Source organism: Gymnoscopelus microlampas, assembly GCF_963454915.1.
Source record: "Gymnoscopelus microlampas genome assembly, chromosome: 2".
NCBI lineage: Eukaryota > Metazoa > Chordata > Actinopteri > Myctophiformes > Myctophidae > Gymnoscopelus > Gymnoscopelus microlampas.
In genome coordinates this window covers 12719495-12734280 of record NC_139939.1, presented here as the reverse complement: position 1 = coordinate 12734280, position 14786 = coordinate 12719495, and the positions used below count along the sequence as shown (strand labels likewise).

The window sequence follows — 14786 nt, the reverse complement described above, 5'->3', positions numbered from 1 at the left end:
CATCTGAAAAGACACCAGAGAATGCACACCGGAGAGAAACCCTATGGATGTGATCAGTGTGGTCAACACTTCTCCCGAATGTCCAGCCTTAACAGACACCAAATCATTCATACTGGAGAGAAACCATATGGATGTGATCACTGTGGACAACACTTCTCAATGATGTCCACCCTTAAAACACACCAGAGAATTCACACTGGATAGAAACCCTATGGATGTGACCACTGTGGAAAAAAATTCTATATGATGGCCACCCCGAAAAGACACCAGAGAATGCACACTGGAGAGAAACCCTATGGATGTCACCAGTGTGGACAACATTTCTCCCAAATGTCCAGCCTTAAAAGACACCAAATAATTCACACACTGGAGAGAAACCATATGAATGTGATCACTGTGGACAACACTTCTCAATGATGTCCACCCTTAAAACACACCAGATAATGCAAACTGTAGAGAAACCCTATGGGTGTGACCAGTGTGGACAACACTTCTCTCAAAAGTCCAGCCTGGAAAGACACATGGTAATTCACACTAGAGAGAAACCTTATAGATGTGACCACTATGGACAGAACTTCTCTCGAATGTCCAGCATTAAAAGACACAAAATAATTCACACTGGAAATAAACCCTATGGATGTGATCAAGTGTGGACACCACTTCTCTAGAATCGCCAACCTTAAAACACACCAGAGAATGCACACTAGAGAGAAGTCCTAATTTGGTCATTGTGGATTTAAAATATTGTACTCCACTACACTTATTTGAACACTCTAGTTACTTTGCAATTGTCAATTATTATATTATAAAACATACATTAACCACTAGCCCTATGTTATACCTAGAATATTTTAAAATAGCAGATCTACAAGCTCAGAACGCATTGCGAAGCGTTGTGAGCTTGTACATCTGATAACATTTTAGTACATTTACTTTTGGTACGTTAAGTACATTTTGATGCCAATACTTTTGTACTTTTACTCAAGTACATTTTTAATTCCGGACTTTTACTTGTACATTGCAGTATTGATACTTTAAGTAAAATATCTGAGTACTTTTTTCCGCCACTGGTCAATGTGGAATTGATTTTACTCAGTTAAGCAGCCTAAAATGGCATGCACGCACACGTCAATGACAAATTATTGTGAAAACTGTGACAAGCGCTTCATTAGAAAGGATCAGAAACATGCAACATGATGACCCATTGTTGTTCTTTTAAGCAGTTGTTTATTAAGTCTGCTGAGCTGTTATGAACCTATTGCATGTATATTAGCATTACTTTTATAGATGTTTGGACACTAGTGTGTTAACACTCCGCACAAGAATGCTACTCACACCAAAGTCCTTGTAGTGGTGGCCCACGGCAGAATGAATTAAATAGTGGTCTTCAAGAGACAAGAAGGTGACCGCACACAGTGGTAGCCAAAGTGCCAAGTGTGCGGCCACCTTGTCTCTTGAAGACAACTATTTAATAATGTGTTAACACATACACACACACATGGTGCATGTAGTTTTCAAAGTAATTGTTAGAAAAGCACAGCTAAGGTGGTTTCTGGTGTTGAAACCAGTTAGTACAAATTGCTTTATATATGTATGCCTTTTTACTTCTTGTATATTCCTGATTGTCAACGCTTGATTAAATTTAACTAACTTCATTACACCTAGTTGATATATTGCATTGTTGTGTTATCACTGTCTTTGCTGAACATGTCCCATCAACATTTCACTTGTTGTACTAAGTAAGTGACAAATAAACCTTTTTTCATTGAAAATGTATTTCTCCTTTTTCTCGTATGAAGAATGTTCAAGGTAATAATTATACAATCACAGTAAGTTGGTGTCTGGTGGTGCGTCCAGTTAGTGCACTAAACAATATACTATGTAATCATTTTGTTTCAAATATTTCTTATCTTTATCTTGCTATAAAGACCATTCAAAGTCATTTGTGTGTGTGTGTGTGTGTGTGTGTGTGTGTGTGTGTGTGTGTGTGTGTGTGCGCGTGTGCGTGCAATATGATTACTGTAGTTACAATAAACACAACCCCAAACATGTTGAACTGATAAGGGATGCACTTTTCCTTATTTAGTATTACTATTACTACTACACTGTGACTACTTCTAAGCTATAACAGTGGACCCCATATACACTCACAATGGACTATTTATGTAGGCTGTGTCTTTTGACTTGTTTGTAATAAACATTCAAGATGCAGCTTGCCATGTGTTGGTTTACTGTGTTTCTGGCAATTTAATGTAATCACATAGAAGACATTTGGTGTCAGGGAAGCAATAACATACCTTGTACTTATATAGAACATAATATGTTTTGCCAAATAAATTAAGATGCTGCTATGTACAATTACACACTGTAAACACAATATAGCAACAGACCTGCAATGTATTTTATGTGAGAGACACAGTTGTACAGTCTTACACATAATGTAAGACTATACAATAATAACAATAACAACAGTTCTGTAGAGAATCAGACCAGACTAAAGACTAAAAGAGAAGGTAGCTATACTCAAGTGAAATAAATGAAGGTCAAAATGACAGATTGTTGACAGAACTGACAGAATTAATTTAACTTTAAACATGAAGCTCTCAGATGGCTCCCCTTCCTTGATTTCCCCTAAATAGTCCATGCATACACACGTGTAACTTTAACATTCCAAAATGTTCTTCTGGAAACAAAATATGTTAATCCACAAAGGCCTGTTATTTGGAGTCAAATTATTCCTGTCAGTTGTTCACACACCAGGGCCACCTGGTGAGACAGTGACACATCATGTAATCAATGACCACATTTGCATGGATATAGGTCATTTTCTAAAGACAGCTAAGCATCATTTACAAGACAAAAGGAACGTTGCCGTGCAGGTGTGAAGTGGGTGAGGGAGATATTTCTAAAGACCTTGTAATTCTAGAGAACATTAGATGTTTGCCAAATGAATGAAGATGCTGTGATGTACAATGAAGACTATGAACAGAATATAGCAAGCAGTTATTCCTTGACCACACCAGGTTGTATTGTTCTGAAGTAATTTCGTGTAAAATAGGAACTTGAATGGTCTATCTTTCTTAATGGCTCTGCTTGAGTAGCTATGTTGAGATGAGAGAGACTCATCCACACAAGGACATGACTAGAGTTGTTTATTGTAAATGAAAGCAGGACATGAGAAATGTCTAGCAGTGATGACCATTACAGAAGAATAATAATTAGATGTATATTTTACTATTCATATCAGAGAGATAGTTTTGAGGTGAACTATTCATGTTATGTGTTTATTGTAACTTAATTCATCACATTACATTTGCAAAGCATCCCACCACCACCAGGGTTTAGAACATAGAACAAAACTTTAATATACTTCAATGAAAACATTTACAGAAACATGCCTTGACAATAAAACATCTAATTTGGTCAGATATGGCACCTTGACCTCTCACCGTGACAAAGGGGTTAATAAGCAGAACATTGTACATCCCATCTTAAGACCTGGCTCTGATGGGAGAATTATTTCATATTCACTCATATATTCATTAATGAGTGAATACAACCTCTTCATAAGTCTGAAGATACTGATTGTCTATTTACTGTACATGCATTTCATAATATATGCATTTATAAACACAGGGTGTCATATTTATATATTAATCTCACAAGAATTACAATATATTTGAATTGCATGAAGATTACAAATCAATTAATCCACAAATGGATGCTCTTGTGGTCCTCTTAACTGAAAGTTAAAGTTTTCTAGTTACATTTTCTAGAAGGTTGCATGCATGGAGCATGTCTGGGGGAGGGGCGGAGCACATGTAGGGTCATGTAGAAGTATGTTAGGTTGTGATTGGTGTAGAGATGGCTGTATTGTTCTCTTTGTCCAATCATTCAAAGCAGTTACTGGCTCCAGCCCAGGCTCTCTAGTATAAGAAGAGTTTGTAGTTGTAATTCATCCACAACTCCTCCAGGATATCAATCATTTCTGATCAGACCTGACTTTGGACTCCAGAATTCAGTGGAAGATGAACTCTCTCAACCCAAACAGGAACAGTTCTGCTGAACAGGAGGGACCCAAAGAAAATGGTATGTTACTTTCTCTATCTCCTTTCTAGTTTGAATGTCCCTGCTGTGTTGTACAATTGTTCTATTACTTCACATTTTTAAATTAAGCAGTCTCACTGCTTGACATAATCTTATACTTGTGTCTCAAACTAGTTCTGCTCTTTATTTCTGCTTTGTCTCATTTGTCGTCTCAGCTGTTGCGTGTTTGAGATATATAAATAGATATAGATATAACCATGGTTTGCTAGCGGTTACCTTCCAATACTCTAGAGAACAGCTTTATGCAATTACGTTGTACATTTGTACTCTATTCCCAATTCTCAACCATATTTCCTTTGTCTTTCTGCAATCCAGTGTTGGGTCATCAGTCTGGTTTCCCTGTGCTACCAGCAGTGATTGAACAAAGAAGCTTGGCTAAACCAAAACGACATAGCTGTGATCAGTGTGGTCAACAATTCTCTATGCTGTCCACACTTAAAAAACACCAGCGAATGCACACTGGAGAGAAGCCCTATGGATGTGATCAGTGTGGACAACACTTCTCTCAAATGACCAACCTGAAAAGACACCAGAGAATGCACACTGGAGATAAACCCTATGGATGTGATCAGTGTGGACAACACTTCTCTCAAATGACCAACCTGAAAAGACACCAGAGAATGCACACAGGAGAGAAGCCCTATGGATGTGACCAGTGTGGACAACACTTCTCTCTATTTGCCAACCTTGAAACACACCAGATAATGCACACTGGAGAGAAACCCTATGGATGTGATCAGTGTGGACAACACTTCTCTCTATTTGCCAACCTTAAAAGACACCAGAGAATGCACACCGGAGAGAAGCCCTATGGATGTGACCAGTGTGGACAACACTTTTCCCGAATGTCCAGCCTTAAAAGACACCAGAGAATGCACACTGGAGAGAAACCCTATGGATGTGACCACTGTGGACAACACTTCTCTACGATGGTCAACCTTAAAACACACCAGAGAATGCACACTGGAGAGAAACCCTATGGATGTGACCACTGTGGACAACACTTCTCTATGATGTCCACCCTTAAAACACACCAGAGAATGCACACTGGAGAGAAACCCTATGGATGTGACCACTGTGGACAACACTTCTCTACGATGGCCAACCTTAAAACACACCAGAGAATGCACACCGGAGAGAAACCCTATGGATGTGACCACTGTGGACACCACTTCTCTAGAATGGCCAACCTTAAAACACACCAGAGAATGCACACTGGAGAGAAACCCTATGGATGTGATCAGTGTGGACACCACTTCTCTAGAATGGCCAACCTTAAAACACACCAGAGAATGCACACTGGAGAGAAATCCTAATTTGGTCATTGTGGAATTAAAAATGTATCTTTTAAATATTGTACTTTACTCCACTACACTTATTTGAAAGCTACTAGTTACTTTGCAATTGTTAATTATTATATTATAAAACATACATTAACCACTTTATCCCTATTTTATACCTAGAATATTTTAAAATAGCAGATCTACAGGCTCAGAACGCATCGTGACTGTTGTAAGCTTGTAGATCTGATATTTTCAAACATTTTAGTACTTTTACTTTTGGTACTGTAAGTACATTTTGATGCCAATACTTTTGTACTTTTGCTCAATTTAATGTTTAATTTTTGATTTGTATTGTGACAAATAAAGCTTTCTTGATTGAAAATGTATTTCTCCCTTTTTCTCATATGAAGAATTTTCAAGGTAATAATTATACAATCACAGTAAGTTGGTGTCTGGTGGTGCATCCAGTTAGTGCACTAAACAATATACTATGTAATAATTTAGTTTTCAAATATTTCTTATCTTTATCTTGTTATAAAGACCATTCAAAGTCATTTGTGTGTGTGTGTGTGTGTGTGTGTGTGTGTGTGTGTGTGTGTGTGTGTGTGTGTGTGTGTGTGTGTGCAATATGAGGACTGTAGTTACAATAATGGTTTGTAATAAACAATTAAAGTCGAGATGTTTCTGTCAATTTAATGTAATCACATAGACATTTGGTGTCAGGGAAGCAATAACATACCTTGTACTTATATAGAACATAATATGTTTTGCCAAATAAATTAAGATGCTGCTATGTACAAATTACACTGTAAACACAATATAGCAACAATTGTTCCTTCAGCACACCAGGTTGTATTGTTCTGACACGTACAATTGAGGTTTCTAAAGGAACTTCAATGGCCTATATATTTCAATGATTCTCAATTTGGTTTAAATGTTACTTTTCAAATCCGAGATAGTTTGAGGTGAATTATGGATGGTAACTTCTGCAATCATGTGTCATTTTCTAGTAGCACGCCACGAGGGTTTAGACCTGTATGTTATGTGAGAGACACAGTTGTACAGTCAATACTTTTACTTTGATTCCACTACATCTCAGAGGCAATTTTACTCCATTTTAATTATTTGACAGCTGTAGTTACTAGTTACTTTGCAGATTTAGATTATTATCACAAAACATACAGTAACAGTTCAGTTCAGTTCAGCCCTATATTTTTTTGCATTGTGAGCTTGTAGATCTGCTATTTAAAAAAAAAAACTATAATAAACTCGTGAAATGTGACATTCTGCATGCATAACGAGTACTTTTACTTTTGGTACTTGACTGTGAGTGCATTTTGAAGCCAATACTTTTGTACTTTTACTCAAGTAAACTTTGGTTACCGGACTTTTACTTGTAACAGAGTATTTCTACACTGCCGTATTGATACTTTTACTTAACCCTGCAAGACCATATCATATAGGCCATATTTTACTCACTGTCAGAATAACGTCTATATACTTCACTCAACTTAAGGGTTCATTTATATGGTTAAGGTTTATTATTTGGCCTCAGAACAGTATACATTATGAATAATAGTTGGCCTCAGAACAGTACATTATGAATAATAACATCAATAAGCCATATTTTTAAGATTTGTATTGTATTTTAGTCAAAGTCCACATAACTCTCCATTCATTACAATATCCAACACATCCCTTGCAGTGAAGCGAGGCTCTCTCCTTGCTTGTAGCATTCTGAAATGAAAATAAAGACATACCTTTAGTACATTAGTATAGCACATCTCACTGCAGGTACATATTTCACGAGTCTGACAATACCGTCTGGCCAACCTATTGTGCTTTGCTTATCCTCACAAAGGCTCAGCACCATCATCACTGATGTTGCTTAGCCTAACAAAGGGATCGAGGATGGCTGTAAGTGGGCAATCCCCAACACCCATCACATGAACTGAGAGAGTCTTAACTGGGCGACTCCCATGAACAATTACCATACACTGATTGATAATCACAAACATTACCAAAATGTTTTGCTAAAAAAGAGGAATAACAGGAAAACAAATTATTTATACCCCTTTTTTGATAAAATACAAATGTTGTATTATTACAACAGTGGGTCTTGACACCTGGGATGCATTAATATGCAAGATCTGACCAGGTATATACACACTCTGTAAAAACAAAGTGAAATAGATCTAAAGATTGACTTCACATTGCAACTTAATTCAAAATATCTATAGAGGGGATAGTATACTTATTCAAGGTGCTGATATTATCTATGTAGGCAGTGAGTTTATAATAATATTATGAATTAAAATAGTTTGGACATATTTGTAATCTTTTTCTTGTTGTAATGACCATTCAAAGTAGTAATTTGGTGGTTTGTGACAGCATTTATAGATGTAATGGGTCAATATCATGAGTGACAAGAGTGAGTTTCCTCTTTTATACTTGTCAAAACAACAAACGTTGCTTCGACAAGTATAAAACAAACGTGTGAATACATTACCTTTATAAATGTTGATTTAAGAGGATATCACACCAAATAAATCAGAGTGTGGTGGTAAGACCTGACTATGATGAGAGAATGATTTCATATTCACTCATATATTCATTAATGAATGAATACAACCCTTGTTTAAGTCTGAAGATACTGATTGTATATTTACTGTAAATGCATATCATAATATAGGCATTTAAAACACAGGGTGTCATATTCATATATTTTATATTAACCTCAGAAGAATTAAGGTATATTTGAATTGCATGAAGATTACAAATCAATGAATCCACAAATGGATGCTCTTGTGGTCCTCTTAAAGGGCAAGACCACTTTGGTAGAGGCTTCAAATAGTAAAACCAGTAGGATGTTAACATTTTTATTAAAAAAACAAACAGTACTGGGTTTGGTGATGTTCTATATTGTCTGAATCAACTCTGTTCGTGTTTGTTTATGTGCTTAAAGAGTGACTTTGAGAGCTGTTTTACGGTACAATGTAAGTCAATGAGGAGAAAATTTAGAATGATCAATTTCTAATAAATGGAGCAATTAGTTTGATTTGTTGTCCACCTTTGGAGTTACATCATGGCAAGGTTACTACACAACCCAAACCTCTACCAAAGTGGTCTTGCCCTTTAACAAAAAGTCAACAGTTTCTAGAAGGTTATATGCATGGAGCATTCTGGGGGAGGGGCGGAGCACATGTAGGGTCATGTAGAAGTATGTTAGGTTGTGATTGGTGTAGAGATGGCTGTATTGTTCTCTTTGTCCAATCATTCAAAGCAGTTACTGGCTCCAACCCAGGCTCTCTAGTATAAGAAGAGTTTGTAGTTGTAATTCATCCACAACTCCTCCAGGATGTCAATCATTTCTGATCAGACCTGACTTTGGACTCCAGAATTCAGTGGAAGATGAACTCTCTCAACCCAACCAGGAACAGTTCTGCTGAACAGGAGGGACCCAAAGAAAATGGTATGTTACTTTCTCTACCTCCTTTCTAGTTTGAATTTCCCTGCTCTGTTGTACAATTGTTATATTACTTTACATGTTTAAATTAAGCAGTCACACTACTTGATCTACTCAATCTTATACTTTTGTCTCAAACTAGTTCTGCTCTTTATTGCTGCTTTGTCACATTTGTTGTCTCAGGTGTTGCTTGTTTGATATATATATATATATATATATATATATATGTTTGTGTATATAAGTGACTTGTGTATACAAATTTGACTGGGAGACAGTCATCTAGCATTTTTTCATTTACATTTTTTGTGCTTTCTTACCAAGGCTCTCTTTGTTATGCATGCTCTATAGATATAGATATAGATATAGATATAGATATAGATATAGATATATAGATATATAGATATATAGATATAGATATATATATATAGAGAGAGAGAGAGAGACCATGGTTGGCTGGTGGTTACCTTCCAATACTATAAGGAACAGCTTTATTCAATGAAGTTTTACATGTGTACTCTTCCCAATTCTCAACCATATTTTCTTTGTCTTTCTGTAATCCAGTGTTGGGTCATCAGTCTGGCTTCCCTGTGCTACCAGCAGTGATTGAACAAAGAGGCATGGCTAAACCAAAACGACATAGCTGTGATCAGTGTGGACAAGACTTCGCTCAAATGGCCCACCTGAAAAGACACCAGAGAATACACACTGGAGAGAAACCCTATGGATGTGACCAGTGTGGACAACACTTCTCTCGAATGGCCCACCTGAAAGGACACCAGAGAATGCACACCGGAGAGAAGCCCTATGGATGTGATCAGTGTGGACAACAATTCTCTCGAATGGCAAACCTGAAAACACACCAGAGAATGCACACTGGAGAGAAACCATATGGATGTGATCAGTGTGGACAACACTTCTCTCAAATGGCCAGCCTGAAAAGACACCAGAGAATGCACACTGGAGAGAAGCCCTATGGATGTGATCAGTGTGGACAACACTTCTCTCTAATGGCCAGCCTGAAAAGACACCAGAGAATGCACACTGGAGAGAAACCTTATGGATGTGACCAGTGTGGACAACATTTCTCCCGAATGTCTAACCTTAACAGACACCAAATAATTCACATTGGAGAGAAACCATATGGATGTGATCACTGTGGAAAACATTTCTCAATGACGTCCACCCTTAAAACACACCAGAGAATGCACACTAGAGAGACACCCTATGGGTGTGACCAGTGTGGACAACACTTCTCTTTCAAGTCCAGCCTGGAAAGACACCAGAGAATTCACACTGGAGAGAAACCCTATGGATGTGACCAGTGTGGACAACACTTCTCTAGAATGTCCCACCTTAAAACACACCAGAGAATACACACTGGAGAGAAACCTTATGGGTGTGATCAGTGTGGACAACACTTCTCTCTAATTGCCAACCTTAAAACACACCAGAGAATGCACACTGGAGAGACACCCTATGGATGTGACCAGTGTGGACAACACTTCTCTATGATGGCCACCCTGAAAAGACACCAGAGAATGCACACTGGAGAGAAACCCTATGGATGTGATCAGTGTGGACAACACTTCTTTCTAATGGCCGACCTGAAAAGACACCATAGAATACACACTGGAGAGAAACCCTATGGATGTGACCAGTGTGGACAACATTTCTCCCGAATGTCCAGCCTTAAAAGACACCAAATAATTCACACACTGGAGAGAAATCATATGGATGTGATCACTGTGGACAACATTTCTCTCGAATGTCCAGTATTAAAAGACACCAAATAATTCAGACTGGAAAGAAACCCTATGGATGTGATCAGTGTGGACAACACTTCTCTAGAATCGACAACCTTAAAACACACCAGAGAATGCACACTGGAGAGAAATCATAATTTGGTCGTTGTGGATTTAAAATGTTCTCTTTTAATTTTCGCAAATATTGTACTCCACTACACTTATTTGAACACTTTAGTTACTAGTTACTTTGCAATTGTCAATTATTATATTATAAAACATACATTAACCACTTAACCACTAGCCCTCTTTTATACCTAGAATATTTTAAAATAGCAGATCTACAAGATCAGAACGCATTGCGAAGCGTTGTGAGCTTGTACATCTGCTATTTTCAAACATTTTAGTACTTTTACTTTTGGTACTTTAAGTACATTTTGATGCCAATACTTTTGTACTTTTACTCAAGTACATTTTTAATTCCGGACTTGTAACGGAGTATTTCTACATTGCAGTATTGATACTTTTACTTAAGTGAAATATCTAAGTACCTTTTCCACCACTGGTCACTATGGAATTATTTTTACTCAGTTAAGCAGCCTAAAATGCCATGCACGCACATCAATGACAAATTATTGTGAAAAGTGTGACAAGCGCTTCATTAGAAAGGATCAGAAACATGCAACATGATGACCCATTGTTCTTTTAAGCAGTTGTTTATTAAGTCTGCTGAGCTGTTATGAACCTATTACATGTATATTAGCATTGATTTTATAGACGTTTGGACACCAGTGTGTTAACATTCTGCACAAGAAAGCTACTCACACCAAAGTCCTTGTAGTGGTGGCCCACGGCAGAATGAACTAAATAGTGGTCTTTAAGAGACAAGAAGGTGACCGCACACAGTGGTAGCCAAAGTGCCAAGTGTGCGGCCACCTTCTTGTCTCTTGAAGACAACTATTTAATAGTGTGTTAACACACACACACACACACACACACACACACGTGGTGCATGTAGTTTTCAAAGTAATTATTAGAAAAGCACAGCTAATGTGGTGTCTGGTGTTGAAGCCAGTTAGTAAAAAATGCTTTATATGTATGCCTTTTTACTTCTTGTATATTCCTGATTGTCAACTCTTCATTAAATTGAACTAACTTCATTACACTGTTGTGTTATCACTGTCTTTGCTGAACATGTCCCATCAATATTTCACTTGTTGTACTAAGTAAGTGACAAATAAACCTTTCTTGATTGAAAATGTATTTCTCCTTTTTTCTCATATGAAGAATGATCAAGGTAATAATTGTACAATCACAGTAAGTTGGTGTCTGGTGGTGCCTCCAGTTAGTGCACTAAACAATATACTATTTAATAATTTAGTTTTCAAATATTTCATATCTTTGTCTTGTTATAAAGACCATACAAAGTCAGTGTGTGTGTGTGTGTGTGTGTGTGTGTGTGTGTGTGTGTGTGTGTGTGTGTGTGTGTGTGTGTGTGTGTGTGTGTGTGAGTGATTGTGTGTCTGTGTGTACTTGTATTTCTACACTTGTGAGGGCCAAATGTCCCCACAAGTATAGTACAATTTAAGAAACAGACATGTTGAGGAACCATTTTCCTGGTCCTCACAAGATAAATGGTTGTTTTATGGTAAAGACAAATAAGTTTAGAGTTAGGTTTACAATTAGGAAAAGATCCGGTTAGGATTTGATATTTAGAGTTCTGTGCCAGTATTGCGCACCGAAAATAGCAGATCCACAAGCTCACAACGTTGTGAGCTTGTGGATCTGCTATTTTCGGTGTTACGGTAAAAAAAAAAGTTATCATTTTATTTGTTTTAACCCATTCAAATCGGGAACGCATCTGTGTAACCACTTAAACCATCATTTTATACTTTGGCGATTTAAAAATAGCAGATATACAAGCTCATAGCACGGCACCGAGTGCCGTGCTATGAGCTTGTAGATCTGCTATTTTTGAGAAATCGTGAAAATGTGTGCAAATCTTTGAATATATATTATTTTTAAAGTGAACAGTGAACAACTCAAATATTTGCTTCTGGGGGGGGGTCCCTGGAACAACATATTTTGAGATGGGGGTCTGCGGCCAAATACATAACATTTTGGGTGGTCCTTGACATGAAAAAGATTGAGAACCACTGACATAGAAACATAGGTTTTTCAGAAAACCGCTAGGATTTAGCAGACATTTTTAGATTTGGCTTCAGGTCTAAATGTCATTCACTAAATCGTCACCCGAAAAACATTGACGTCCTCACTAGTATAGTAACGTGTGTGTTCTTCATGTCCCCACAGCGCTCCCACGGAGGAATGGAGCTGATGGAGACGGAGTTCGCCAAGACCCTGGGCGAGATGGTCAACCTCCATCTGCACCACCAGAAGAGCTTCCCGGCGTTCCTCTCGGCGGTGACCCTTGACCTCTTCAGTCGACAAACCATCGCCTGACACCCCCCCTCCTCCCTCTCTCCTCCTAGCTGCGGTATTGACGATGTGCCTCCTGCTTGTAAAACTCCCTCCCTGCCGGGACGGAGTTTTGCTGGACTTAGAAAGTCCAGCTTGTGCTTCTCAGATGTAAAAAATAGGAAAGTGGCTCTTAATGCTTTCCTAACCACTGGAACACTAGTGTCCCTGTTCTAGTGGCAAACATTCAGCGAAAAATAGCCGGTCTACAAGCCCACAATACGTCGCAACCTTGCAGATCGGCTACTTTTGCTGAAAGATTTAATAGTGTAGACAGTCAAAAAGTGGGGGCCTAGTATTAGTTGTGAGATGATGACAGCGAAGATGTGAGTAGAAAACGAGACGTTGCAGATGGGGGCGCCACCCGTAGGGCTAACGGGGAACAGCGTGAGAGACACGCTGAGCCCCCAGACTGTGGCATAATAAAGAATGGATGTGTTTTGTTTCTTCGACTAAGCATATAAGGTTTAAGTGGTTTATGATGTTTGAAGTTTTATTTTCTTAATCATTATTTCCTTGTCTTGCTTTCCATTTGATTTGTCTTCTTGGTTATTGGAATGGTCTTTTTTTTGTTAGTTTTTTTCTGTTTCGGTTTGGCTTTTGAGGAGGGGACTGGGGATACTTTTTTTTTTTAAACAATAAAGTTGTGTGAAAGAAAAGAGTGAGGTTTGAAGTCTTAATGACCATGGTAACTTCAAAGTGTGTGTGCTCTGTTTTCCAGACAGGTGCTGTAGGGTGTTTATCTTCATGTTAGAGGAATCTGTAAGTCTTCCATTCACGCAGCCTTCATTAATATCTCTGAGAAATAAATGAAGGCTGAATAACCTTCACCATCCATATTATCATCGTTGTCGGGTGGAAAACCTTGAATGTACAACACTGGTACTTTACAGGTAATGGATCCAATGTTATCTATTCACAAGGTCTTGTTAATACTTTTTGTTGGTTCAGTTTAAAAAAAAAAACACACCCACTTAACACATCGGGTGCCAGCATTTTTTCATAACAACTTACCGTGGGTGCCAGCATTCTCCCCATTGACTGCGCTTTGCTGTTTAAAGCTTCCGTGTGCGTTACAAGCAAATCCACGCAAAAAAAAGCATCGATTCATGTTGTGCCATGAGCCTGGCTACAGCCTGGAACCATAACATTTCCCTCCGCGAGTTACAACGGGGGGGGATCGCGCATGACCGGTTTTCCCCACAGGAAACAGATTCGGAGATATAGGCGTTTCAAAGTAGGAAATAGACAGGAAGCGGATGGGGGAAAAAAAATATGTTTCCGGTGAGCGATCTGGCACTTCCTTCGCAGGATTACAATGGGTGCTCCCAGAGCTGCTCTAGCCCCGCCCGCGCGGAGAAAAACGAAAAAAACAAAAAGACTAAACTCACGGTTCAGACCGTGTTAGGCACCGAAGCGGCGGAAGCGCCACTATGTAAACACACGGTTCAGACCGTGTTCGGCACCCGATGTGTTAACCACCGTCACTTTTACTTAATTTGTATTTTTTTATTTACAAAAAAGTCCAATTGTAATCTGAGGACAAACATGTTTTTAGGTCAGTGTTCAGTCTTTCAATGTCCATCCTAATATACACTTCACTTCAGATACCCCCCCACCTCACTACATTCTAATTGCCCCCCCTGTCCCCACTTTGAAAACCACTGGTCTAGAGGAGCGCTGTGTGTGTGTGTGTGTGTGTGTGTGTGT

At 38.4% G+C, this 14786-nt stretch overlaps 1 protein-coding gene across 1 annotated transcript in view; it reads left to right on the top strand.

Moving 5' to 3' along the window:
- The window catches only part of mad1l1 (mitotic arrest deficient 1 like 1), a 187212-nt gene extending 172696 nt beyond the window's left edge, over positions 1-14516 (top strand). Inside the window, 1 exon segment of the mRNA XM_084075417.1 lies at positions 12912-14516. Coding sequence (XP_083931543.1) covers positions 12912-13061 — 150 coding nt within the window. The 3' untranslated portion in view covers positions 13062-14516.
- Positions 14517-14786: the final 270 nt, after the last annotated feature.